Source organism: Podarcis raffonei, chromosome 12, assembly GCF_027172205.1.
Source record: "Podarcis raffonei isolate rPodRaf1 chromosome 12, rPodRaf1.pri, whole genome shotgun sequence".
Classification (NCBI taxonomy): Eukaryota; Metazoa; Chordata; class Lepidosauria; order Squamata; family Lacertidae; genus Podarcis; species Podarcis raffonei.
Window position 1 is genome coordinate 25605850 of NC_070613.1, and position 27571 is coordinate 25633420.

The 27571-nt window shown below is 41.2% G+C and overlaps 1 protein-coding gene across 14 annotated transcripts in view; it reads left to right on the plus strand.

Moving 5' to 3' along the window:
* ADAM22 (ADAM metallopeptidase domain 22) overlaps window positions 1-27571 on the plus strand; it is a 122636-nt gene that overhangs the window by 74728 nt on the left and 20337 nt on the right. For 3 of the 14 annotated variants that reach the window (XM_053410489.1, XM_053410491.1, XM_053410490.1), the window contains exons 10-30: window positions 3062-3133; window positions 3580-3746; window positions 5308-5392; window positions 5932-6022; window positions 7507-7558; window positions 8825-8924; window positions 10789-10860; window positions 11332-11424; window positions 12147-12227; window positions 12645-12695; window positions 13289-13352; window positions 14089-14194; window positions 15131-15253; window positions 15576-15744; window positions 16066-16171; window positions 17339-17429; window positions 19082-19099; window positions 21107-21301; window positions 24685-24785; window positions 25070-25136; window positions 27423-27533. In XM_053410489.1, the coding sequence (XP_053266464.1) occupies window positions 3062-3133; window positions 3580-3746; window positions 5308-5392; window positions 5932-6022; window positions 7507-7558; window positions 8825-8924; window positions 10789-10860; window positions 11332-11424; window positions 12147-12227; window positions 12645-12695; window positions 13289-13352; window positions 14089-14194; window positions 15131-15253; window positions 15576-15744; window positions 16066-16171; window positions 17339-17429; window positions 19082-19099; window positions 21107-21301; window positions 24685-24785; window positions 25070-25136; window positions 27423-27533 (2015 nt within the window). The remainder of the gene's footprint in view (window positions 1-3061; window positions 3134-3579; window positions 3747-5307; window positions 5393-5931; window positions 6023-7506; window positions 7559-8824; window positions 8925-10788; window positions 10861-11331; window positions 11425-12146; window positions 12228-12644; window positions 12696-13288; window positions 13353-14088; window positions 14195-15130; window positions 15254-15575; window positions 15745-16065; window positions 16172-17338; window positions 17430-19081; window positions 19100-21106; window positions 21302-24684; window positions 24786-25069; window positions 25137-27422; window positions 27534-27571) is intronic. The other 11 variants (XM_053410493.1, XM_053410497.1, XM_053410495.1 and 8 more) reach the window with 8 other exon arrangements.

A 27571-nucleotide genomic window follows, 5' to 3' on the forward strand; every position in this document is an offset into this window, starting at 1 on the left:
GTGAGGTTTGCATTTTGGGCCTTTTTGGAGTAATCAATAATTCACGCGTAGCATTGTGCCTGCAGTAGATTAACAATAAAATACCTATAGCAAAATGATTCTAAGCTATGCAGATATATATGATCAGAGTGAAGCCTGAGCTTGTTTGAAGTTATGCCTAGAGCGGCTCCATAGAACTTCTAATAACATAGGAAAGGTCAGTAAGTATACAGTGTAATCCTATATATAAGTCTTCTCAGAACAAAGCCCCATTGAGTGCAGTGGATTTAATCCTTGATAGGATTGCAGCCACAGAAGGTTTTGGTTGTACAGTGGTACCTCGGGTTACTTACTTTTCAGGTTACACACTCCGCTAACCCAGAAACAGTGCTTCAGGTTAAGAACTTTGCTTCAGGATAAGAACAGAAATCAGGCTTTGGCAGCGTGGCAGCAGCAGGAGGCCCCATTAGCTAAAGTGGTGCTTCAGGTTAAGAACAGTTTCAGGTTAAGAACGGACCTCCGGAACGAATTAAGTACTTAACCCGAGGTACCACTGTATACAGAACATTATGCCTAACATTTCTTCTAAATTACAGTATTAGCTGAATGGCATATATTTAGTTAAGAGAAACTATCCACAAAGTTTGAAATCAGCCTTGAATGTAATATTCCTTCATAGTGGCATCTACGTCATTTTTAATCTGTTTCTAAACGGTTAAAAGATACCCCTCAACGTCATTAGCTTAGGACCAAAATAAATGTGATATTGAGTTTAGACATACAGAGAGATTTGCATCAGATTCACAGTGATTTTCCTTACATTAACAGCAGGAGGTGGCAGGAAAAGGTTAACCCCCTCCCTTCCTGCTGCGATCCTGATAATTATCACACCACTACAGCCTTGGCTTCTACTTGCACTTTAAAAAATATGCGCCTCAAATGCAAAGGTGCATTTTAGGTTACATCTAGTTTGGCTCCTTAGCTATTGCAGACCTCTGAATACAAGATGTCAACAAATAATCATTATTGTCACCAGGGATGGCTAGTAAACCTTCATGATCTGCTGGTGAATTTACCAGAGGCACCTGCTGGTAATCTGATCCTAGGCTAGATGCATTTTAATGAGTATAGCTGTTCATGCACCCAGTTTACCAAAATTTGGGGAAAGAGTGAAATAACACAAAAGAAGTGGTCCTGTCCTACTTATGAAATTAACTATAGAAATTCTCCATGTTCATTCAAAAGACACACAGAATATGTGGGATGGAGCCACTCCACAAACAGGATCAATCCAAATTAGTATAGAAGATTTTAGGGTAAGCCACAACACTCTTCATCATTGGTGATTCTTTTTCTTTAAATCATTGAGTTTCACTCATTAATAAAAAGAGTATTGTCATTTGCAAGCCATAATGCTGCAGGGACCTTCTCACACACAAGCCCCACCCATTATTCAGGTGCAACTCTGCTTCCCGCCACCCCCGTGAGGTTTCCATAGGAGTGGATTGAAGTGTGTGTTCCATTTAGGCACTTACACACACACACAACCCAACTTCATCCAAATTATTACATAAGATGTCTCTCCATGGAATAAGAGATTATTGATCGCTTTCTTCGCCTCTGTAAGAAACAGGAAAGAAGGTAGTCATATTTTATTGGAGGCACTTTGAAGCAATTTGCTCTCCTTGCAATCGTGGAACTATTCGAACTGAGAGTTGCCAAGGAGATTTCTTTCTTCCGTTCTTTCTTTTCTTCATAATGATTGCAAACTTGAGTTCTGCAGCCAAGAGCAAAGGCAGATCTCAAAATCTGAATCCTTGGTAAGCTGCCAGAATAAGGAAGAGGCAGAACTCTGTTGTAACAGAGAAACTACAGTGTGTTTTTGTATGTTGTGTGTGTGTGTGTGTGTGTGTGTGTGTGTGTGTGTGTGTAGAGATGAAAAAGGACAAACTGTGTAACTGGAAAACTTTCAGGACCACAAGAGTCTAGTTCCATAATCGCTTTCTACTAACAGTCAGGGCGCTGCACAATATAAACAGTACAGTCCTATACGTGTCTGCTCAGTAATAAGTCACATCGAGCTCAGTGGGGGTTACTCCAAGGTAAATGGAGCCCAAAATAGCTAATACAAAACATAAACATCACTACTATCAGTAATAAAATACAATACTATAAAAGCAGCACTGTGAAATATTCATAAAAGCCCAGTGAATTAATGTCCATATCATCATTCTGTCCCCCATAAATAATTCCACAGTTTATTTCCCTAAATTCTTTTTCACCAGATCTCCCAAGCATATACTGTGTCTCCAGTTCATAGAAACAAATAAGCGCTGCTCATATGTTACTTGTATGTAGGGCATTCTGTCAGTGATGGAGGAGTGGGATTGGTCAACTGCCCCCGCTCCTGACACCACATCCCTGAGCTAGTCCTAGCCTAAGGGTGCATGATGTGAGCACCTGACATCTGCTGAGGAACACCTGTGTGTGAACAGCTGCTTCTGTGTAGCAGCTCAGTGCAGTTGGGACACCTGGTTGCGCTGGTGTCCTAATTGCCTGGAACTCATGCACATGAGCAGGGGTTGGGTAGCCCGGGGGCAGGACCAGCAGCTTAACCCTGCTCCCGCTTCACAGTGTAAGTGCCCTGGATGCTAGTAATGCATGAATAGGACTATAGGGCATAGGCTTTCTGGCAACCGTGTGAGAATTGGAATCTTCTGATCATAGATCACTGGTAATACTATATTTTGAGACATTGAGGAAGCATAACAGTTGCTATTTTTTTCTGTCCTAAGCACATACAAGCTGGCCCAGTAAGATATAGGTTGAGGGATGCTAATCTCGCTACAAATGAGGCCTGTACTGTCTTCTTGCCTATCAGCTTTGTGGAATGCCCTTTCTATCAATTGATACTTTGACCTTCATGGTACCAGAGGGAGTTTAAGATAACAATACTAGTGTTTAAATAGATGGCCAGTAATCCATTTTTCACGGGCAGAGCAAGCCTTTGATAAAAGTGAGTTCTGAATAGAAATTGTGCTTTAGAAATCTGATTAGGATTTGTCTGTCTTTTGTCCTTCAGCTGAAAAAGCACCGATTATCAGTCGGCCACACAAACAGCTTTGCAAAATCAGTAGTGAACATGGCAGATTTAGTAAGTATAATTCACAAGCTGCTAGTGCAAGATAGATTTGTCAGCCTTATCACGGGGATGGTAATTTTGGGTCAGGGAGCGATAGCTGCAGTGCATTTTTTTCATGGGTGTCTGTTTTGCCATTGGATGACTGGACCGCAGAAGTCTCAGTTATCTCATTAGGACCATTCCTGTATTATGTTTCTGAATCAAAGCTTTCACAAGTTTTGAAGCACACTCCCTTATATTGGGGGCGGGGGAATGGCCTTTATATTCAGATATTTAGTCCTTGATCACATTGCGCTTTAATCTGTTAGAAAGGAGAGGGCTCTGACCCTTCATTAAAGTACTGTTCTTTATGCTCAACATTTCCTTGACTACATGGGGGCAAAGGGGCTGTTTTAAAGAGAAAAAGAGGCAAAATTTATACTGTCGCTTGATGATCGTTCATTTTGTTAATGTGCTAGATTTACAAAGAACAGCTCAACACCAGGATAGTCTTGGTTGCCATGGAAACCTGGGGTACTGATAACAAGTTCACCATATCTGAAAACCCACTGGTGACCCTGCGTGAGTTTATGAAATATAGGAGGGATTTTATCAAAGAGAAAAGTGATGCAGTTCACCTTTTTTCGTACGTAATTTCATATTGTTTTGTTATCACTTGGGGTAGTATATTCTGAATTGCTAGTGTTGACTGACGTTAATTTGGTCTGGGGATAATTCTAAACCACAGTTTATGATTGCATGCGTGAGCCTTGGGTATGTGCACGCTCCGTTTCCCCCTTCTCCTCAGACATGGCCTTGAGGTGATCAGAAGCTCTCGTTCCCATTTTTAATTCAGTGGTTTATTGTTACGTCCAAACCTCGAACTCTGTTTAATCTTAAAAAATGATTTTGGGAAGCAAACCAGGATTGTAAACCAAGATTAACTTGTTTTCCCTAAACCACAGTTAAGGCTAACCACAATTTGTCTGATTGAGTAACTGTGGCTAGTTGAAAACGAGACTAAAAAGGAGTTTGAGGCTTTGTTCATGTAATGCCTTGTGTTTCATCAGAACACAGCCAAACATTTTACATGATGTCCAAATGCGCTGTGTACTGTAACACACACTTTACACATTATTAGGGCAGACCCATGTTTAAACCAACTCAATTGACCTTAAACACCATCTATTTTCAGAAATATTAAAACAGAGATGGGATTTTAAGTGTGGTAGAAGTGATTTGAGCACACATTCGCTGTAGTCTGAGGAATTTTGCTTTTAAGGCAGTGAATGGGTTATTCAACCCACATTTACAGACAGCAACCGATTTGCATAGGGATTACATTCTGGACCCTTGGGTGCATTGGGGGGGCCCATGTAAGGCCGCCCTGTTCTGCCCCCACCCTGTTCCCCCCATTTTTGTGATGTTTTCTGGTCACTTCTAGGTTTGGTGCAATGCTTGTGTGTGCAGGCATGCATATATCGGACACACCTAAAATGGTCACTTCCATTTTTAAATATTACCTCAGCCTTCTCTCAATGCCATCTTCAGTGCGGACTGCAGAAGTAAAACCGGGAAAGTCAAGGAGGGCTTATCCCAGCCAACACCACTGATTTCCCCCCACAAATATTTAAATCTGGATTTATGTTTGCACCCCTCTAGTATCCTTGTGCCTTATTTTCCAAGGGAGTAAACAAGGCATAAGACGAGCTCCTCTTGTCTGTCTTAGTTGACTTGCACTTTAAGGTAGGATCTCTCTAATGCTGTCCCCAAGGCAGTTGTGCCACAATTTGAGCACCTTGCTTGAAAGCACCCAATTCCTACTGGATCTGTGTTAGCCTCCCCTGACGCCAGGTGTTTTTGAGTGCTCCCATTAGCCCCAGACAGCTGGAATGCATGAGATTTATACTCCGAAACATCTGGGGGGCATCAGACTGAAGGAGCCTGATCTGTGCAGATCATCTCTTTTCAAATTGTTTCCATGTTGTTTCAAATTCATGGTAGCTTCCTTTTTAAGGCTGTGGCTTCCTGCTCTCTTTCCTTCTCCCCGCTGCCTCCAAATCACTGTGCTGAATCAGAAGCGGGAACTTCACAAACAAGCATACGTGTTTTCTGTCTCCTGAATGCTTGTTGTTTGAAAATGCCATGGTTTCTAAATTGCCGCTTTGTGCTTTTCTCACTATCGTTTCTGTTGTTTTTCTTTAAAGGGGGAGTCAGTTTCAGAGCAGTCGCAGCGGGGCAGCCTACATTGGTGGTATTTGTTCGCTTCTGAAAGGTGGTGGTGTAAACGAAGTAGGTCCAAATGCCTCTAGGAACACAAAAGGGCTATGCTGAAATGTTTTTGTGAAAACCCATGTCTGGTTCAGCTCTCATGGTGCAATGCTGTGTGACCCACTCTCCCCTGTCACAATGGGAAGAAAGCTCCCCTTGGTACCAGTCAGAACATGGAAGGGGAAAAAGATTTAAACCGTTCTCTCCCTCCCCCCCCCACTCCATGCTACAGTCTCAGTCTAGCTACACTTCCCCAACCCCACACTGGATTTTTATTATTAATATCCTATAATAAAGTTTAATGCTATAGATGAACTTGTTTTGTATTGGATGTCTTCTCTAATCATTTAAGGGCAAATGTTTTTACCTGTTATTTGGCCTGTGCTTTGCAACTTTTAGCCAGCTTGCTGTTCCCCTACGGTTCACGGGAAGTAAATGGAACAAGCCTTTGCAATCTCATCTTTCGCTTCAGGACAATTCTTTTAAAATTTATAAAACACTTGTAAATTGATTTTCTTTTCCCTTCTCCAAGCCGTTGCGTCTCTTGTTTTGTCTTTCAGTTTGGAAAGCCGGATTTAATGTCAATAACGTTGGCACAGTCCTTAGCTCACAATCTTGGCATTTTCTCAGACAAAAGAAAATTGCAGAGTGGTAAGGAAGTTTGGTTGATGGTTTCCTTTTTAAAAACGCTTATTTATTTATTCCCCCCCCCCCCATCTTGAATTCTTCCTTCCCCAGGTCCTGTTGCCAAAAGTCTGTAAATTCCTTTGTAAGGAAGTCTGCCAGATTGTCTTTCTCACTTTCCGGTACTGCTCTGAGTCTTAAATTCCTCTCTTTCCCTTGTAATTCAATCATAGACAGTGTCAAATCATGATCCTCAAGTTTCTTATATACCGGTGGTATCTTCTCTTGGACAGCGGTTGCAATCTCCTTAGCTTCCTCAGCTAACTTCCGAGTCGAGGCCGATTCCTCCAATAATTTTTCAATAGACTGTGTATTAGAATTCACCTTCTTTCCCAGTTCATTTATACTTGTAGTGTTCAAATCAATTTTTGCTGAGGCCTCAGCTACTTGTTTATTTGTCTCTGCAACCTGTTTAGCTAGGTTTTCCAGAGATGCATTAATTTTACCAAGTGCCTGAGCCAATAGGTCTTCTGATGTCATAGCTTTTAGCTTAACTTACGAAGCAGCAGCTCCCACTGTGCCTGCTGCTCCGGATGTTGAAGCCCTTCTCTGCTGTGTAATGTCAGTTTTGTATTGTCTACCAGACCTGGTAGTCTTTTCCTGTGTCAGCTCTATCTTCCCTTTCTCATTTGCCATAGCACTCCCATACAAAATCCAAGGTCAGTCTCACGCCTGGTAACTTTGTTTTGAAAAGGAATTTTCCAGGCTAAGTTGCTTAGTGGCTTAATAATTGTTACAACATAATCTCCTCTAGGGGGACACACTTCCAACTTCACTTGCAACTTTTAAAACAAATATAGTCCTTCTAAGTCCCCCTTATCAGAGGGCAGATGTATTCTCATGTCCCCTACCTTTGCCCCAGTCTCTCCTTTTCTCTTTCTCGGTCATTGTAATAATATATTATTTTTCAGAAGGAAAAGGAAATTTTGAAAGATGTTCCTAAGAATGCATCTGAACTCTCTGGAATTGCATTGTTTGTTAAATAACGAATCAGGGATACAGTTTTGGTCTAACTGTGGCAATTATCCTATGGTAATTGTATGCAAATTAAATGCAGATCTTTTGGAAGTGGCCACATCTGCCCCTCATGACCTGGCTGGTGGTGGGGAAGTATTTCTCCTCTCCTGTCAGATGCGGGACACGACATTAAAACTTATTTACTCCATACATGCTTGTGAGAGCCAAACCCATGAAGGTTTGTTTTGCAGTGATCTTTTTTTTGTAGATTTCTGGAATGATACATTTAAAGATGAGAAATGCCCTTACTCACGGCTTACTTTGGTATTATAGAACTCCTTTTGGTTGGCATTATTTATAAGTATTGTGTATTCTTCCTTACTTCTTATTTCTTTCTCCTAATATGTCCCCCCCCCCCCATATTTAGATTATTTCCAAAGGGGGGGAGAAACAAGAATGTGTAATTTATTTTATTTTATTTTATTTTATTTTAGGTGAGTGTAAGTGTGAGGACACATGGTCTGGCTGCATAATGGGAGATACTGGGTAAGGTATTTCTTTTGAGAAACTTCAGCGCAGCAAAAATCTAGATTAGGAGGTGGGGATGGTCGGAGGAAGCTGTACTAAATAAATAGCATTAAATGGAGCTGTGCATCTGAATCGGCTGACAGCAAATTGATGCACATTGTCAAATTGACAATGGGTTGTGTTCAGCTAAGTCCTACTCAGAGTAGACCCATTAAAATTAATAAACATAAGTTAATCATGTCCATTAACTTCAGTGGGTCTATTCTGAGTAGGACTAGAATTGACTGCCGCCCATTGAGTCTGTGTGTCTCATTAGGAAGATAACAGTCTGCCTGCTGGACCAGGCCTATGGCCCATATTGTACAGCACCTTCTTCTCACAGTGGCCAACCAGATGCATGTGGGAAGCAACTGGTATTCAGAAGCAAACCACCTCCAACAGCAGAAGTAGAACATAGCCATTGTGTCAAGTTGTGTCTGATAGCCTCATCCTCCATTTGTCTAATCTTCCTTTAGAGCCATGCAAGTCGGTGGCCACCACAGCACCTTGTGAGAGCAAATTCCACAGTGTGACAATGTGCTGTATAAAGAAGCACTTCCTTTTGTCTGCCCTAAATATTTTAGCTTTTTTGGATGTCCATGAGTTCTAATGTTATGACAGGGAGAGTGAAAAAAGTTCTCTATCCGCCTTCTCCTGTGCCCTACATATTTCCACAGACTTCTGCCATGTCACGTCTTGCTGTGAGTTCTAATGTTGCACAGCAGAGGAAACCACTAGTGCATCAGCTGCACTAGCGGAAACTGGTCGCTCAACAGATTACACAACCTCTTACACAAAGTTACTTGCAACCTGCTTGTGCATTCTCTTGTGCAACAGTATTCTGGTGGCGCCAAACTTTTTACCAGCAGAACAAGTACACTGCAAAGTAACCTTAAAGGTAAAGGTAAAGGGACCCCTTTACATCCATGTGAAGTTTCTCAGCTCTATTCCTTATCATTCTTTTGTATTCCTCGGTGCTCCAGATAATTTGCAAATACTAACAGCAGAAGCTGGGGAAAGGCAAAAGCTAATGAGATTATCTAGGGCATCGCTGGAGAAAGCACAAGATTCATTTCGATGACAATTCTTCCTACTGGTTTTAATTAGCAATAAAATAGCTTAAGGAAATAACTGGCAAAAATATTCCTTCCAGTAGAAGCACTTTCAGTCCAATAGAAGTCCTTCCAGAACGTTTATGAATCCATTGGTGGGTCATGAAATAACCTGCTTCCCCCTTTGATGCAGCTATTACCTTCCAACCAAGTTCTCCAAATGCGACGTTGAGGAGTACCACGAATTTTTAAATAATGGAGGTGGAGCCTGCCTATACAACAAGCCTTCCAAGGTAATAGCAGTTTGACACCAGAGGAAAGTAACGTTTTATTATTCTGTCTACTCAGATGCCCAGCTCAGTGTCCTCCCAATCATTTGTATTGAAATGCTTCTTGGAAAACCCACCTGTGTAGCACTTGTTATATATTACCTTATTCTTTCAAAATTGTCTGTGGGCAATCTGTGACCTTCCAAAATGTTGCTGGACTGGATGAGAAGCTTTAAGTGTCTTTTTTGTTTTGGAGCATTTTAAAAACAAAACTGTGCATTGACTTGTTTCTACAACACATTGGGCGCAAGGATCACTTTCCATAGTAGAGGTTGTTTGCTTTGTTTAGTGCTCCACTTAACTGGAGAACAGAACAGATGTAGGGGGCGAGGACTCTTAGAATATCCTGCGACAGATGGGGATGACCAATCTGCCTTTATTCAGTGATTCCTCTACAGCAGTCTATTTTTAAGGAAATCTGCATATATTTAATTTTGGCTTTGCTTTTCATCACAGCATTGGGATTCAGAGCTCCCTGGTTATTCATCTCCTGAAATTTAATCTGCTGCCTCCCCCTGCTTCTAGTAGTGCTTTTTAATGTGGTGTTTTATGGATTTGTTTAAAAGTTTGTTGAGAGTTTCCTTGGGTTTCTTTTTAAGAGAAAGGCAGGATAAAAATATTTTAAATAATGAATAATAATCTGCATATGCAGTACTGAAGTTGAAACGGCAAAGTTTTAAGGAAGTTAAAGGAGTTTAGGATTAAGGTGCAAATGAAATATTTTAAAGACTTCTTCCAACTATTGTAACTCATTTCCCTAGCATCATTATTATAACACACAGTAAAAAAAGTTAAGCATTTATGTCCTTTCCTTCTGGGCGTCTTACAATATTTAAAAACGAAAATGCTATAAAACAACAACAGAAACCAAATCAGCCAAGGAGACAGGACTAGCAGTTAAACCCCCAAATGCTTTGTTGTTGTTTAGTCGTTTAGTCGTGTCCGACTCTTCGTGACCTCATGAACCAGAGCATGCCAGGCACTCCTGTCTTCCACTGCCTCCTGCAGTTTGGTCAAACTCATGTTAGCAGCTTCGAGAACACTGTCCAACCTAAGCTAGCAACAGCTAGAATAAAATGGTTGTTTAAAAATGCTTGTTTAAAAATGAAAAGGCATTGCAAAGATGCAACCACAAATGACCCTCTTTGTATACAGTGGAATAATTTAGTGCGTAACATTGGAAAGACGCTTCATTTTCTTTTCTGTATGTCACTGTAGATGTGACTCACACAAGCCTTTTTAGGCATTGAGTAATAAATATGTGAAGCGGCTATTGAGAAGTGGTAGTCGCAGCACCTGGGTGACAATGCATGCACAAGCTTCACCCCTGGCTGATGCACGAACAGTGCCATGCTCCAGGTGCACAGACATATTAGACAGGAGAATTGGTTACCTATGGCAGCGGTGCAAAACCTCACGTCCAGCCCTAGCTGCCCCCTGAACTTTCCACAGCCCCCGTTTCCCATTTGTATTTGAACAACCCTTGAACCCTTGCTTGTCTGGATGGAGGACAGAGAAGTGTGTGAATGTGTGTAGCAGGCATCCTGCTGTACAAACGTAAAATTTACATTGGGTACCTCAGCCTTTGGCACTCCCCACCACTGGAACCTGGCCTTTGGAAGCTTGCTCAGAAGGGAATGTGGTCCCTGGGTTGAAAAATGTTTCACACCCCTGGACTCCAGGGGTTATAGCTATAGCTTGCATATTCTTGAGAGCTCCTCTATCTAAACATATGAATACGACTGTGGACTGTTTTACCAGTGGCCAAATAATGCAACTCTACACTTGCCATTTTTATCCTGTCTTCCTTATTTATTTTTCATCGCAGCTTCTCGATCCTCCAGAATGTGGCAATGGCTTTGTTGAAGCTGGAGAAGAATGTGACTGTGGTACTGCGACTGTAAGTCATGCAATGAATAGTTTGCCCGGGGCATCAATTCCTTTCCAAATTAGACAACTCATTAAAGAAGAAGAAGAGAAACTGCCTTAAGGAGGCAGGCTTACTGTTTGCATTGTCTTCCTCGCCAGTCACTTGGTGAGGGAAGCAAGCTGCACATTAACCGTGCATTTATGCATGCACAGTGGTGCTGGTGGAGGTACTTTGAGTCTGCTTGCAATGTACCAAGCAAGTGTAAAAAGAAGAAAAGAAGACTCTGGGGTGTATCCAATGCTCGTCATGCTCAGAGCATGTTTCTCAGTAGATGCCAGAGTGTAGGCTTCTCCCAAGGCCATCAAATTATTGATTGATTGATTGATTTTTTTAATCTAAAGTTTGCATTATGCGCACCATAGAGTGTTAGGTGAAGGCACAGATAGTTTTGAAGAAATGCACTTGTCAAACTGCTGTTTTACAATTGCTTCCACTCCTCAGGAATGTCGTGCTGAAGGTGGAGATTGCTGTAATTCCTGTAGTCTAACGGCTAACTCTGAATGCAGTAATGGGCTTTGCTGTAAAAAATGTCAGGTGCGTATTTAAGTGAAGGATTTTTATTTATTTATTTTTAAAAAGACCGTTTAAAAGCCTGCCGCTATGTAGTTATGCCTACTTTTGATTACCAGCAGAATCGACTCATTTTCTGAAAGCTTAACAAAAAGAATCCCAGTGTTTCCTTCGCAGTCAGTTTCATCTGCAGGACGTAGTGCAGTATGTCCTGTTTTCAAACACTTGTTTGTTTACAAGTCCGCCAGCTGAGAAGATATTAAAAGAGAAACTATAGCACAGAATGAAATGGTGTTATAGCTGGAAGGGGCCTTGGAGGTCACATAGCCAAACCCAGTTCTCGCTGTAGGATCTGCAATGGAGGAGGCAGCTTCAGTTATCCATGACAGATGGCCAGCCATCCTTAGCTGAAGTACCTCCGGCAAAGCAGAGCTCACCACCTCCTGAGGCAGGCTGCTTCAGTCTGTTTCGCCTAAGTTTAGCTGGAATCTGCTTCTTTAAACTGCTTCCCTCCTTTATATGGGCCACTGATCACAGGGGTTGTGCCGTTTATAAATATCGTGGCATGTAATTGTAACCTTCATTATTGTACTTGGACATTTGAATTTTGTCAGTAGCATATGAGAACCCCCAATTAAACCCGATTCCAAGCACAGAAGAAGAAAATATTTTTGTGTGTGTGGTATTTTGACTTGAACTGTCAAAAGGTTATAGATCTGCTCAGATATTTAATGTTTCTTTTTCAGTTTGAAGCCAAAGGAATTGTATGCAGAGAAGCTGTGAATGATTGCGATATTGCAGAGAGTTGCACAGGAGACTCTAATCAGGTAAAGTTTCAAAATGAGCGACTAGAAGGCTGTAGCTCAGTATAGCAACAGAACATCTGCTTGGCATGTAGAAGGTCCCTGGTTTAATCCCTGGCGTCTCCAGGTTAGCATTGGGAGAGGCTCCTGCCTGAAGCCCTGGAGAGATGCTGCCAGCTAGTGTAGGCAATATGGAGCTAGAGGGACCATTGGTCTGACTCTGTATAAGGCAGCTTCTTACGTTCAGAGAGAGAGAGAGGTTTGCAAAATCTGGACATGCAGTTAATACTCACTTGAACAAAACAATTTTGGGAGACAGGAGGCAATGTCCAATCGAAGGAAAGTTTTAAAAGCTGCATTTGCATTAATTTTAGACACTGCAGTACAGCTTGAAAAACTCTTGTCTAGCTTATCATATGGTTCCTTCTGCTTTTTCTTTAGTGCTCTCCAAATCTGCACAAAATGGATGGGTATTCATGCGATAACGAAGAGGTATGTACAGCGTTTCATTTGATAACTTGCGTAAGATAGGCTTGAGCAGATAAAAGCTAGTCTCTTCACAGACGTCTATTAAAGGACTCATTTGGGACAATGGAATCTGTGATTCTAAACATGTGCTGCAGAATCTCGTGCCAGGATCATGTCTCTTCCCCACCCCTTCCTTTTAAATATATGTGTATATATTATATGTTTGGTTTCTTGTTCACTTTGTTTCTTGCATATCACATTAGGGGCAGATAGACAATTGTAATGTAACGTTAATACTTCGAATACATAACAATAATTTGCACTTCAGTTGGTTAGGTGAGTGGGGGGGGGGATAGGTTTTTAAATAGTAAGACCTTTTTATTTAGATCTGGCAAACATTTGAAATTGCAATTGCATATTAAAATGGAGTTGCATATTAAGGCTGCTAAGCACACTTACCTGGCAGTATGTCCCATTGGTACCTATGGTTGTTCCCCCCCCCCCACTGTTTTATAACCTTTCCCCCTCAGTAATGTAGAAACAAGCTAAGCAATAGATTTTTGGAAAATATGTCAAGTGACGATAGACCATGTGTCCTTTTCTTGGTTTCTCTTCAGGGCCTTTGTTTTGGAGGACGATGTAAAACAAGAGACAGGCAGTGTAAATATATCTGGGGAGAAAGTGAGTAAGCTCTTTTAAGCTTCCAATTATTATTATTATTATTATTTTAAGTGGTATCCCTCTGGAAACCCACTTGTTTGGCATCAGGACTGTCACACAGAAGAAGGCAAAGACTTGCTATTTGCTGCTCCAGAGAACAGCATTATATCTAATGGATTTAAGTTACAGAAGAATATATTCTGATTCAACGTTAGGGCCACATAAGCACTATCCTTTTAGAGCACTATAATACAGTCATGGCTTCCTCCAAGGAATGCTGGGAACTAGTTTGTTAGGGGTTGCTGCGAGTTGTTAGAAGGCCACTATTGCCCTCACAGAGCTGTAGTTCTCGGAGTTATTTGGGAAGATGGGTTGATTTCTAAAGCACTCTAGATTTTGTCTGGTTGCTAGAGAATAGGCAGTATTCTGCTACAGTTTCCAGCAGCAGATGTTTCTGCTGCTTTATAACCACAGATGCCTACTATTTTAAAGGCAAAGTGCTTTATCAATTGTACAATACCTTTGCAAATTCTAGTTTCCTGTCAATTTCCTCCCACCCCAGTCACTGGTACGTTTCAAGGATGCTTTAGCTGAGAACCTTCAGTGCTTATATAATAAAAATAGTTGAGAGCATATAAATTGTGATCTCAATCAGGTCAAAATCTTCCCATGTTTACACGTGCTTACCTTTTAGAACAAACTTGTGCGTCATGATTGAAGGAAATTAGTTTCTGTTATTTTTTTCCTTGCTCTTAAGATGTGACGGTCGCTGATAACTATTGCTACGAGAGGTTGAATATAGAAGGAACTGAGAAAGGCAACTGTGGCAGAGACAAAGATACTTGGACACAGTGCAAGAATGAGTAAGTTAACACTATTCTTTTGAGATAGCACCTTGATTTTCTTCGTGTTTTAGGCCTGTGGTTCTCAGGCATTATAAGCGACATGTTCCTTTGCAGATATCCAGATCTAACACCACCACCACCAATAATAATAATAATAATAATAATAATAATAATAATAATAATAATAATATAATTTTAGATTTAATTGCAAAGATTGCATTGCAGTAATACAATCATGAAGTCACCAATGCCTGAGGTACTGTTGGTCCCCAGGTGCTTGTTTGGGTTCAAGGGGGTTCTGGGCCTGTAGAGGTTGGAGACTGTTGGTATAGACCAGGGATGTCCAACACGTCAATCGTGATCTACTGGTCGATCCCTGCGAGGCTTAGGTAGATCGCGGTCAATCGTTGGCCCCCTTCCGGCCCCACCCCCTCTCCTAGCCTCTATTGTTGCAGAAGGGAAGTCAGAGTTTAGAAACGGAGGCTGTTGTCTGGCCAGCGATCGTAAAGTTGGTGGCTGCCTTTGTTCCCCCCTCCCTCAGAAGAGCTGCCCCCCTAAAAAACGTGGCATCTCCCCTCCCCCTAAAAAGCCCACTGCCAGATTTTAATTTTGAAAGTAGATTGCAATCTCTTGGGAGTTGGCCACCCCTGGTGTAGACCAGGGTTCTTGGGTCTCCAGTTGTTTTTGGACTACAGTTCTCATCATCCCTGATCACTGGTCCTGCTAGCTAGGGATGATGGGAGTTGTAGTTCAAAAACAGCTGGAGGGCCAAGTTTGGGGAACCCTGGTGTAGACAATGCTGAGGTCTGATTCAGGATAAGGCAGTTTTCTGTGTTCTATTGCTTATGTTCAGTAAACATCACCTATTTCTCTTAGGCAGTTCCCCCCCCCTTTTTTTTACTTCAAGCAGCAGCAGCAGCAACAATGAATGCCTTGTTTAATCTTTCCTTCCAGGGATGTTCTTTGTGGATATCTCTTGTGCTCTAATATTGTTTCTATCACCCCGAGACTTGGGGAACTCGATGGCGAAGTCACATCGACTTCTCTTCAGGCTGTGGACAAGTCCTTTGTTTGCAGGTAATTTCTCAAATCCTAAACGGGGAGGACCCAGTCCAAGCACATGAATTGTATGTTATTGTCATGATCAGAGGTAACAGTACATCACACGTCCATCGCTATGTGTATACAGAGCAGTTGCACTTGTAAATTTAAAATAACGTCGCATAAATTCCAGGTTGCTTAAGCACTGGTCAGTGAGAAAACGTCAGCTTTTTTCTAGCCATGAAAAAAGGATTAACAAACGTTACTTAGTGTTCTATGTTTTGACAGCAGTTTTGTTAAAAAGGGATTTTAGTTTGGTGGATCTAACTTAACAAAGGCTTTTTGTGTCCTTTTGCAGCGGGGGTCATGTCAAGCTAGAGGAAGATGCAGACCTTGGCTATGTAGAAGATGGGACACCTTGTGGCCAAGGAAGGATATGTTGGGAGCACAGATGCCTTTCTGCAGAATCCTTTAACTTCAGCTCCTGTCCAGGAAGTACAGAAGGCACCATCTGTTCAGGGCACGGAGTAGGTTTTGCAGTGCCTTGAGGGAGTAATTGCACGTTAATTCCATAAATATTGGCTGGCTGGCAAGGGTTCTTTCTGTGCCTTTTCCAAAAGGGCTGTAAAACAGGCTGAAAGTAAATACATGTGAACCAATCTGGAACCTACGGGTATAGGGTGGCATACAAATAAGAATAATAAATCATCCAGTATACTTTAAAGCACTGGAATTAATCATCTGCCTCATTTTGTAGCCTAGTGGTAGAAAAGCAGGAAGCAATATATTCAGATGGCATATTCAGATTTGAGGACTGCTTTCTAAATGTTAGATTACATTCTTTATAGGTGTGCAGTAATGAAATACAGTGTATCTGTGAAGGGCTGTGGACTGGTGCGGACTGTGCCAAACCCATCATGAAACCAAGAAATGATGATTTTATGCCCAACCCAGGTGAGTTGCATGTTTTACAATTTAATGAAATGATCACAGGCTACTTTGGGGGTCAGACTTCAAAGCATGTGCATTTATTTTCCACTTAACATGCCATCACAGCAGTAGAGTCTTTTGTCAATAGGTACCATTGGACCAACTTTCACAGGCCAGAGCCCGGTTTATCAGATACAGCTACCTGCCACAATACTTGGTTGTCTTAGAAGTCATTGTTTGTAAAAAGGGCCATCACTCAGTGGTTCCACATTGAGTCCAAGGCACCTCTAGATTGGTGTATGTGTGTGGAGGAACTGCACTATGAAACTATTAATAGCCACTTCCAGGCACTGCAGACAATATTGAACTAGATTGACCAATCATCTGACTTGGTATATGGTTATATATGGTCAAGGAGTACCAAGACCTTGAACTTGGTCTGGTAGAAGATTGGCAGTCACTGCATATCCCACAGACAAGGTTTTATATGCTGGTGGGCAGTTGCCTCCACAAGCAGCCTGACCACCACATTTTTCAGCCTCCAGACAAACCTCAAGTGCAACCTCACATGGAGAGCATTACAATAATCCAACTCTGAGATTACCAGTACATGGGCAACTGTGGTTAAGTTATCCTGATCCAGGAAAGGCCATAGTTGTCTTCTGGTAAAAGGTAGTCCAAGCCACTGTTCTTTCATTGGCAGGGCTGGATTCAGATGAAGCATCTGCTCCTTCAATGAGAGTGCAGCCCCCTAGATCAGAGCTGTGGCAGGGGCAAAAAGCTGAATCCGCTCTTGCCAGGGTTCAGATCCAGATTGTGACATGCATACACTCAGCTGCTATTTACTAAAAAAACAAAGAAACACATCTAAGTTGGCCCACGTTGTCTTGAATCCCACTTTATTCTTTGCTGCTAAATGTCTCCCTGAGGATATTTATCCCAGAGTTTTACACCTCTAAAAATGAAACAAGCAATCTGAATTTAAGGCTGTCTCCAAATATATCATACTCTGAATAAACCCATTTAAATATTAATGGACATGTCTATTGATTTTAATAGCTCTACTCCCAAGTATGACTTAGCTGAATAACTGTATTAGGATAATCGAAGTTTTGTAGTTTTATGTATGTGTCCCATCGCCTCAAAATGAGGTACATTCAGATTCTTGTTTCCTTCTTTTTTTTAATCTAGGTGTCACTAGCACAAATATTATTATAGGTGCTATCGCTGGTACAATTTTAGTGTTGGCTCTGATTATGGGCATAACTGCATGGGGTTACAAGTAAGTAATTTATATTATATATATATCTTATATTAATAAAGGTAATTTTTTTATTTCATAAGATTTTCTATACTTTATTATGATTTGATAAAGTAAAAGTATGAATTGGCAGTGTGAATTATCAAATGATTTAGGCAAAAGAGAATATCAGAAGTTTTCCTAATCAGAACCCCTTCCAGTTCTCCTCTCTGCAGATAGTTGCCTTTCTAGGCTTGCTGTACTCAGAAGACTTGTTGTGCAACATCTGCAGACTGAAGGCTGCATAGGACTGGAGGACAGCCTTTGAGTAAAGCAAGTCTAGCCATCCTGCCTGGGGATTTTGGGAATTGTAGTCCAGTGACATCCAGAGACCCAGCCAGCAAAGCTGATGTACTCTTTAAGTCAAACTTGCCATAATAATTATATTATTTACTGGCAACAGCCTGTCTTACTAATTTTTAGTATAACTTTCTCACATTCTATCTTTAATTATTTACTGCACACCTTTGTTTCAGCATGTCTAAACGAAATGTATGATAGGAAAAATAAAATTTATTGAACTCATGCACTGATCCTAGGCCACATTCACACATGTTGATAAGTCTGGGTTGCTAGGCTCCCAAGGTTTTGGGAATAAGCCACATGCTTTGTGCACACTGTTCAGTGCCCCCCTCTTACTCCTACCCTGGCATGAGGAGGGGAAACAACCCCAGAAAGCTTGAAAAGGGTTTGACTTCCTGTGACGTCCAAGCCTGAGATTGTGCATTGTTTCTACCTAACAACAACTTTTGGTCTCAGCAAGCAGGGTTCTTCTTAACAGTCAGTTAAATGATACTAACTCTACTTATGAAGTTAGGCAGCTCTTGAAAGGTACCAGAGGATATTGCGCTCTCCTTCCTTGAATGAGGAGAGAATGAAAATAGATCTGGTTTGCGCAAGAAACCTCATGGTTAGTGAGGAAGGAGTTTCACAACAAGCCTGAGTTTGGACAGCATGAGTCAAATTGTGGCTTAGCTCAGCTAAGGACTGGGGAGGAGCAAAATGGCTGCAAGCTCCTTTCCAGAAGCCCACATCTTTGTGGACCTAATAAGCCATTGACTTGGGTTCACATGACACAGCAAGCCATAGTTTGTCTTACTGTGTCATGTGAACCAGGTCAGTGTGTGAGTTCATATTGCCCAGGGTCTGCAGGGTTTGAAATAAGAAACATCATTTTCTTCCAAAGGGCTTTCCTTTGCCTTTGCCTATGCATTTCAAACATAAAGCTGATGCTTCATTGCATGCAGTTTTCATAGTGTCATGCTCTTTTTCATAAGCAATGACCCAATTGCTTGGGAAAGACAAAAATACTCAATTTCTGCTAGGGTTTCTTTTCTAATTTATATCTTTGGGACTGGATCCTAAGGGCTGCACAAAGGTGGGTCCTACCCCCCCCTTCAACTGCGCCACCCACACCTGGTCCTGTGCTGTTCCTAAAAGTTTCACAACTCTCTGAAGTGGCTTTTCAGGGGCATAAAAGAGATGCCAAGAAGGGTGTGGGTCTTTCCCATTCTGCATGTGGAAATCCACTGGGAGTTCTTAGGATCCACTTCTTAGCTTATGACACTGAGTAGAGTAATGGCAAGTACAACATGGTAACTCACTCTCTTATCTCTCTTCCTTCCTCTTGTAAGAAACTATCGAAGACAGAGGTATGTGAAAAAGCAGTGTGGCCACATGTCACAGAATGCTTCAGATGTGATCCCTATTTATTATTTAGTTGGGATATATATATATATTGGAGACATCAGTATGGCTAGGAATGTAACGTTTTTTGTGTACATGGAGCTGTGGGCTGATGAATCTAATTTAAATGGCTCCTATCTTTGTAGTGTTAATGTGTTGTCCCTTAAGACTTGGATTCCTGTATTCTCAGATATGTTATTTTAGGAGGGTGAAGCCCTAAGGCAGAGACCAGAACCCTGTGGACCTCCAGATATTTTTTGGACTACAACTCCCATCATCACTGACCATTGGCCATGTTAACTGGGGCTGATGGGAGTTAGAGTCTAACAACACCAGGAGGGCCATGGGTTCCCCATACCTGCCCTAGGTGGGCTGGGGTTTTTTTATTACACCTTTATTTGCTTTGCAGCCACAGTGTTGAAATTTAACCTTAGTCCCAGTTCAATTCTGCTTAGTACATAACATTGATTACTGGAGCATTTTCCAATTACCTGGGTACTAATCCTTTCCATTATGAACTTGTCTGCATGTTTGCCTTTTTAATCAAAAGAGGGATTAATATAACCATGTATGATCCCACTCCTGGCTGGTACTGAGCACTTGTTTTTTAAGCCACAATATTTTTTTTCCAAATTAAAAAAAAAGCTTGAAAGGAGGTCTAAGGGACCTCATGGATGGTGTTAGACTACAGCTTCCATCATCATTGGCTGTGCTGGCTGGGATTGATGGGACTTGGAGTCCAGCAACATCTGGAGGACCCCCGGGCTCCTCACCCCTGCTCTAGAATAAGGCCCAGCAGCATTGACCTTGGTTTGATTTGGCCTCATGAAGATGCCATGTGCTGGCATCTGAAGCTGAGGGCAATGCTTCCCTATAAAATGGCACCAGGTAGCAGCTGAGCTTGTGATCATTAGGACTAGAAAACAAATAGTGTCAAAAAGGTAAGCGGTTAGGTGGCAACTTGGCTTTATGAAAAATATCTTCTCTATCCTTTCCACTTTCATGCTCACAAAATTCTAAAAAACACTGTTGGGTTAGCTCTAAGTTTGACATTAAAAATCTTGTGCTTCAAGAAAACTAGAAAAGCAAGTACTCTTACCTCTGTTGGTCACACACAATAATTAATTAATTAATCTTTCTTAGATAACATCCTGTAAGTGTTCTTTGATCACAGTTCAAAGTACAGGAGTCCAGTGTCATAGATATGGAATCTTTTCCCCCTTTGTGTAAAACTAATTTTTTTGTAAGGGAAAGTACAAAAATTGTACTGGTGTATGTAGGTATATATCTATAATCTATTGCATTAGTTTGAATCTTGGGTTGAAGAGTGGGATTTGGTATTTCTTGAATATCCTTTTTAACGAAAGAAACTCCTTAGTTGAATTTGGGATGGGGAACTAAGTTTGTTATGACTGCTAGGCAGCAGTAGGAAATCCCCTTCACTGTGCGCATGTCATATTTGGACAATATTGGGTATTGTTGTTGTTGTTTTTAATTGCCTATTAATTATCAAGGTCTTCTTTACTGATTGCTCCAACCTGTCACGAGATGGAGAAAAGGAAAGATTGGGGATGTAGAGGGTGGCAATACCTAACCCCGCTCTTGAGTGTCTCTTAAATCAAATTGTTCAAACTTCTTGTCTTTAGGCCTATTAAGGAAAACACACTCTGTAATGGGTGTATATCTTAATTAGACTTTTAAGTATCTCAGGGAATGCATTTCCCCATTACAGAATGTAAGCCTATTTTCTCAGGTAGCCATTCTCTCTTATTTATATAGTTATGTGATAAATTTTCATGGTCTCCTTTCTAAGCTTTTTCCTGTGCTATATATATATGTATATGTATATGAGTGTGTATTTATTTACATATATATATATATATACATACATACATTTGGAATATGCATGTTTTTTGTTTTTGTTTTTTAACCTTCAGTGTGTTTCTGACTTGAAAATGTTCATTATGCTTTAGACAAATCCCTCAGGGAGATTATGTAAAAAAGCCTGGTGAGGCCGACTCCTTTTATAGCGACATGCCGCCTGGAGTCAGCACAAACTCTGCATCTAGTTCTAAGAAGAGGTCTGCTTTTCTGTCGCATTTTCAGATTTCTACCTGTTCCATCACACATTATTCCATTAGTCAGAACCTTTCATTGTTTTGCAGCAGGTTTGATTACTTCTTTCCTTCCTTTTGTGGACTATGTGTGTGTGTGTGTGTGTTTAAAGTGACCCCCTTTGGTCTTTGATTACTGACTAGTTGTATCCTCTCTTTTCAAATGCACTTCTTTGGGGATCTAAAACTCTGACAAATTATATTGGTGGAGTGGGTGGGGGGTGGGCTTTGTAGCCCCACAGATAAATCAGATCCTCAGTTCTGATAGCCATCTCCTTCTGCTTGGAAGTGCCTTGTTTTGCTGCTTATAAAGTGTCCTAGCTCCTAATCAAGCAAAACACTGTACCCAAATTGCCATGAATTTGATATTACGATGAAGTAATCAAAGAAGGGGGATGCTGTACTTTCATTAACTGTTATAACATTAATGAATTACGGTAATAAGAAATGCTAGAAGTGTTGTATTTTATCACTAGTTTGCCCTGCCTTTTTGTTCTTTAGTATGCTGCCAAATCTGGCATTTCCATCTTGCATTTCTCTCTTTTTATTGACCAAGGAAGGCCTGATTTACATACACAGCCACCCTTGCGGGTGAACTAGCTTGTGATGTCGATCCTTGTAGGCGTGGCACAAAGTTTTATGAGTGGCTTCCCATGCATTTTGGCCAAGCTTGCAGCAGCAGGTTTGGAGTGTGTGAGAAGCTGCTACACCGCCATGTGGGCTGTGCCCTTCACTATTACAACCAATTATCCATGGAGGCAGGATTGTTGTGGTCAGGCCATAGAATCACTGCCGACACCTTGATTTTGCCAGATTTAATTCCCAATCCAATGTCTCTGGAGCGTGACACATCCAGGGTGAGCAAACATATCTTGCCCTCTTCTGTGAAAGGAAATGCAGTGGACATGTACATGGAGCTCTGTTGTGGATCTGGAGCTTTGTGCATGACATGAGGCAATGGGCTGTGCATTGCTCCGTCTGCTGAAAAAAGGCATATGCACCATTTTTAAATGGCACACACATCCTGGTGCATTTAATAGTTCACGAAGTTAACAGGGTCACTTTGATCTGTAAACCCTTTTTTCTATCTTTTAGCATGGAGAGGTTTATTATAGAATTGCTTTTTCCCCTCAAAAGGCTTTCACAAAAAACAATAATTCTGCCATGTAATAATACTAATAATGGACAGGCTATTTTGTGAACCATCATTTCCCCCCTTTTTTCTTTGTAAAGATCATTTATGCTTCTGGTGGTTTTCAAATGAGAAACTGAAAAGAAACAGATGCAATTTGCTCCTCAGATTCAAAGTTGTGAATGTAGTAGCTTAGTGATGCATACGTAATGCCGATCAAATGTCTGTTTAATACTGAGGGTTTTTATACCTTTGTGAGATTCTCTTTAATTTTTGCATGGCAGATGTCAACTTGAAAAGTAACTCCTAAGTCAACATCCAGTTTCTTGACTGAGGGTTTATGTTTGTGGAAGGATTAAAATGTTGATTTTTCTGAGAATAATCTTCAAAGCTGCATATCCATCTGCAGTTGAACTTCTTGAATGCCTAAATATAACAGAATTTTTGGAAAACCAGTTTCCTGATATTTTGTCTTATTTAGGTTTTGTTTCCACATAAGGGAGCAAAATTTTGTTCATTCTATGAAGCTTGACTTTTAAAATGGGCATTCCTTAAATTCCATTGTACAATGTTGTGTGTCATCCCCCCCCCATTTCCATTGATTCCTCATTTCAACCACTTGTTTGTTCTTTACTGTATAATGGTATGAAACTGTTAAGGTCTGTCTACATTAGGACAAAGAGTATCTCTTGTCAGTTACCTGTAAACCTACCTAAGTTTAAAACTGGCATGGCCTATATTATGGGTGCTTAGTATCAGGCAGGAAATTTACCTTCACAAAAGTTTCAGACTACAATAGTTGGACTAATGAGCAGGGGGGAAAGTTCTGTTGGATGCAGTCCTTCATATCTTACATATTTTATTAATTAAAAATTGCACAGGGAAAAAAAGATTAGAAAAAGCAAGAGAAATATGGGGCTGGATTCAGTCAAAATCAATGGGACAAGTTAGTCATGGCTTAAATTAACACCACTTGATTTCAAAGTCAGGTTCATCTGACTTTGGTTGGATCCAACCCATGCCATTTTGTCTTATTTATGCAAGAGAAAAGGTTCTAAGGTATAAAGGATGCTTATATACGATCTATATAAATTTTGTTAAAAAAATAAAAGTAGTTTAGGCAAGTCTATGCAGGCACATAGATGCTGATGTGTTTTAATCTCTTTCACTGTTGAACTTATTTTCGAACTTATAAATTTTTATTGATGATTTTAATATATCTTATATACTGCTCAGTGGTTCAATTGGAATATCATTTTTGTCAAATTAAATAATACATTAAAAAAAATATCAAGTGGCAGGACAGATGGAATTAGGATAACGTGTTGTTGTTTTTTTGTGGATGTGCAAAACCTAGGATTTAACCAGGTTTGCATAAGCCATCTCAGAGAATGAGCTTCATAAGCAGGTTTGAGTTCCAGAACTTACATGAGAAAGTAAGCCTCTTCCAGCTTAGTTTTCCTCTGGGGAAACAAGATGGACAGAGAGAACACAACCTGGGAAAGGAAGAAATCATTTTCTCCCTTGGAACATCCTCCTGCTGCTCCACGCTCGACCCTCTAAGGCAGCCTTCCTTAATTTGGTGACCTCCAGAGCTTTCGGACATCAACTCCCATCATCCTTCATCAACAACCATGCTGGCTGGGACTGATGGGAGTTGTAGTCCAAAACATTTAGAGGACACCAGGTTGGAGAAGCCTGGTCTGAAGAAACCAAGTGGGAAAGGAGAAGGACTAGGTTGCACTTCTGCCAGGTGTAGAAGAAACTTGCTTTCTTCTTTTGTTTCTAGACGACCTGTGTACACATCTCCTCTGAGCCAGTTGTAAAGGCACCAGTGATGACCCAGCATCCAAATATTTGCACCTCTGAGTGCAATAATGCAGCCTCTCACCTGCCATTGTGTTCATGAGCCTGCCAAATTATTTGACAGTCATCCTTGTCTGGCAAATAAATGAGATATCCCACATAGACTAACATAACTAGAAAGGTCTAGAATCTGAAAATGGGACATGTTAAATAGATGCCCTTAGAAATTCAATTAGAAATGGGTTTATGAATGCGTCATGAGTAGATATGTAGCAATGTGCACACTATTTTAGGGAATGAATAGATTTAGGAACAGTTGTAGGAGCAGAAGTGAAACTTAACTGGACTTTTCACGGACTGCTGATTTAGGCAGACATTTTGGGTATTGTAAACAGACCTTTAAGTAATCCTCAACTTAAAAGTTCATGAATAATGTCCTTAATAGATGCTTTATGTACCCAAACCAGCCAGCTCATGCAAGTCTTGCCATTTACTCCAGGTCAAACGGATTATCTCATTCATGGAGTGAAAGAATCCAAGATGCAAAGAACCTTTCGGACATCTGTCAGAATGGGCGACCCAGGAGTAACTCATGGCAAGGTGAGAATGACCATCGCGTCAGCAGTATTCATAACCATTGCAGAGTAGATGCTGTCAACCAGCATGCTGCAGCCATACCTACAATGCCAGAGTTAGAGTACATGCTTTGCACATATAAAGTCTTACGTTCAGTCCCTTGTATCTGCAGGTAGGTCGTATTACTACTTCAGGGTGGAGGGGAAAGAAAGGGAGAATAAAAGTCAATGCAAATGACTTCTAGCATGCTACTTTCCTTGGTTCCATCGTATTGTTTTCCACTGACTTATCCTTTGGTCTTATTTCAGGTAATATAGGCGGCAACAGGAAGAAAGTCAAAGGCAAAAGATTTAGGCCACGGTCTAATTCCACCGAGTAAGTTTGACCTTCTAGTTGAAAACCAAAACCGAAAGACTATCTATTTCTGTTTCAGTTCCTTCCTGCTACATATTTGAACCAGAAGGCTTCTAGACTCACTGAAAGTACTGATTATTAAATGGTGTGGCAACAGGTTTTTATTTTGACCATGTGTTTTTAAAAGTTGCTTTTGTTTTTGAAAATTCGCCAATCCCCCCTCACCTAGGCAATACTTACCAGTAGTAACAAGCTCCTCCATAAGTTTCTTTTTAGAGTCTGTTATTTGGATTCAGGGCAGATTTTGGGCCGATTGTCAGCAAGAAACAGGGGGGAGGGGGGCTCCCCTTGCTCCATTTCCCCAATGGAAATCCCCACTCCTCCCATCTGCTATTTGCATATCTGTCAATCTCCCCTCCGGAGATGCTGTAATGTCACCTTGGGGAGGAGGGGAAAGGAACCAGGGTGAGGGTTTTGTTGTTGTTCTCAAAACTGTGCAGGGGTGAAGGGTTATTCACCCACTTGCCTGCACTGTGGTCCCAGTCCAGATTCCCCCCCCCCCCCCCGCTCCCATGGCTGCTATTTTAAAGGGGAGAAAACACAAGAGACAATGATCTGTTCAACATCACATCTAGCTTGGCCCTAAGAAGTACTTCTAGCTTGTTAAATGTATTCTCCTTAGCAGGATGGGCAGTGAAGCAGGCTTTCCCATTGCAGTTTTGTCCCCCCTGTTAACTAGAAGCCCCACACCTTCTCACCTTTGTGTGCTGCACTATTCCCCACACCTGTTTACTGCTGCCTGTTAACCTGCATGGGAAGAAAGTCCCTGATCGGACATCCAGGTGTGTTTCACTACCAATGAAAGTGGATATTTAATGCCATCTTGCAACTGGGGGAAGTGGGGAGAAGAGATTTAGACGGCAGCACTAATGCAGAGTTCAGATGTAATGTTTCAAAATGTACCATTCTGCATGTTAACTTTCTCATTTAGGGCAAATGTTATTCAGGGAGACCTGTTGAGGACACATTGGAAATCATCTAATACATTCCACAGTAAACTTCTCTACCTAATCAGCAGGAGCAGCCAACATGTTACCCTACATATGTTGTTGGACTACAACTCCCATCAGCCCAAGAGTACATGGCCAGTGGTCATGGGTGATGGGGATTGTACTCTAGCGACCTCTGGAGGGTTGGCTACCCTGGTGTAGCATTCTGCAAGATAAATAAATATACAACATAGCTTACCTCAATTTCTGTTATCTGGTTCTTTCCTAATTCTGGATATGGTTTGTATCCCATTAGATGCACATTCTAGTAAAGTAGTTTGAATAACATCGGATAACCATTTTAGTTTCACAAGATGCCAGGAGTTCAGGAAGCCCTTCTCTGTAAAAGGAAGATACTTTCCTATGTGTTAATTTGCTTGGACGTTTCGTATTACTTTCAGCTATATACTTTCATTAGAGAACTACATATTGCTGAATAAGACTTACTTAAAACAGTTTGCTTTGTTTGTGCAATGCCATCTACTGATACATGCTGTACGGAATGAACAATCCACGTGTGGCAACGTATATTTTATGTGTTCATGTGCTTGCCACAACCTGTGAAGTAGTGTGATCTGAATGCAAATGACATCCAAAATGAGCCAAAAGAGAAGTTCTCAATATCTGGAGAACTGGCGTCTCTGTGCTGCTGTCTATTGCAGCATTCCTGGTGAAAGGTTAACTACATGGATATAAGATGACCACTCCCCAAGGCTACAGAGTCATTAAAGCAAACTGGTCTTGGTGGTAATGGGGGACAAAAAAACCCCTGATCCTGATCCCTTTAGAGGAGTTGATTAATGATTGCTGGAAATGCATAGTTTTATTGCCATATTGGTCCCTAAGATCAGCGTTACACAAAACAGACCAAGCGGTCATTTTGCTTGCATGGTATCGTGTTAGTGGAGCAAAAGAGAACTTCCGTAGTTGACAATTTCTGTGGGGCTTTTTTCCTACTGGCCCAGCAAAGTGTATTTTACTTCCGTAGTTTTGCAAAGATGAGACATTAATGTTCCAGAGTTTTCTGCAAACTTAAATGGGTAGAACAACAGTTTTGACCATTAACACCAAGACCCTGAGTGTTGGCATAGGAGCATGTGTTAAAGCATGTCCCAGTGAACTCCTTTCCCGGGTAGCCATTCCTTTGTTCATTTGTACTAACTTTGCCTCTATAGGTGTGCATCTTCCTCATTGTTATAAATGATATAAACTTTGGCTTAGATTTTCCCCACCCCTATTATATATTGTGTTTTTGCAGCAGAGCATCCCATGCTTCTGAGCCTGGGCTTTCCCACACCAACCAAATCCCACCCCAAGGCATAAGCCACAGGGGTTCTCACCACCCCCAGACAAGGGATCGGGATCACAGGTCAGTCCTAAGTGCCCTTCCATTTGGGGCAACTTTTT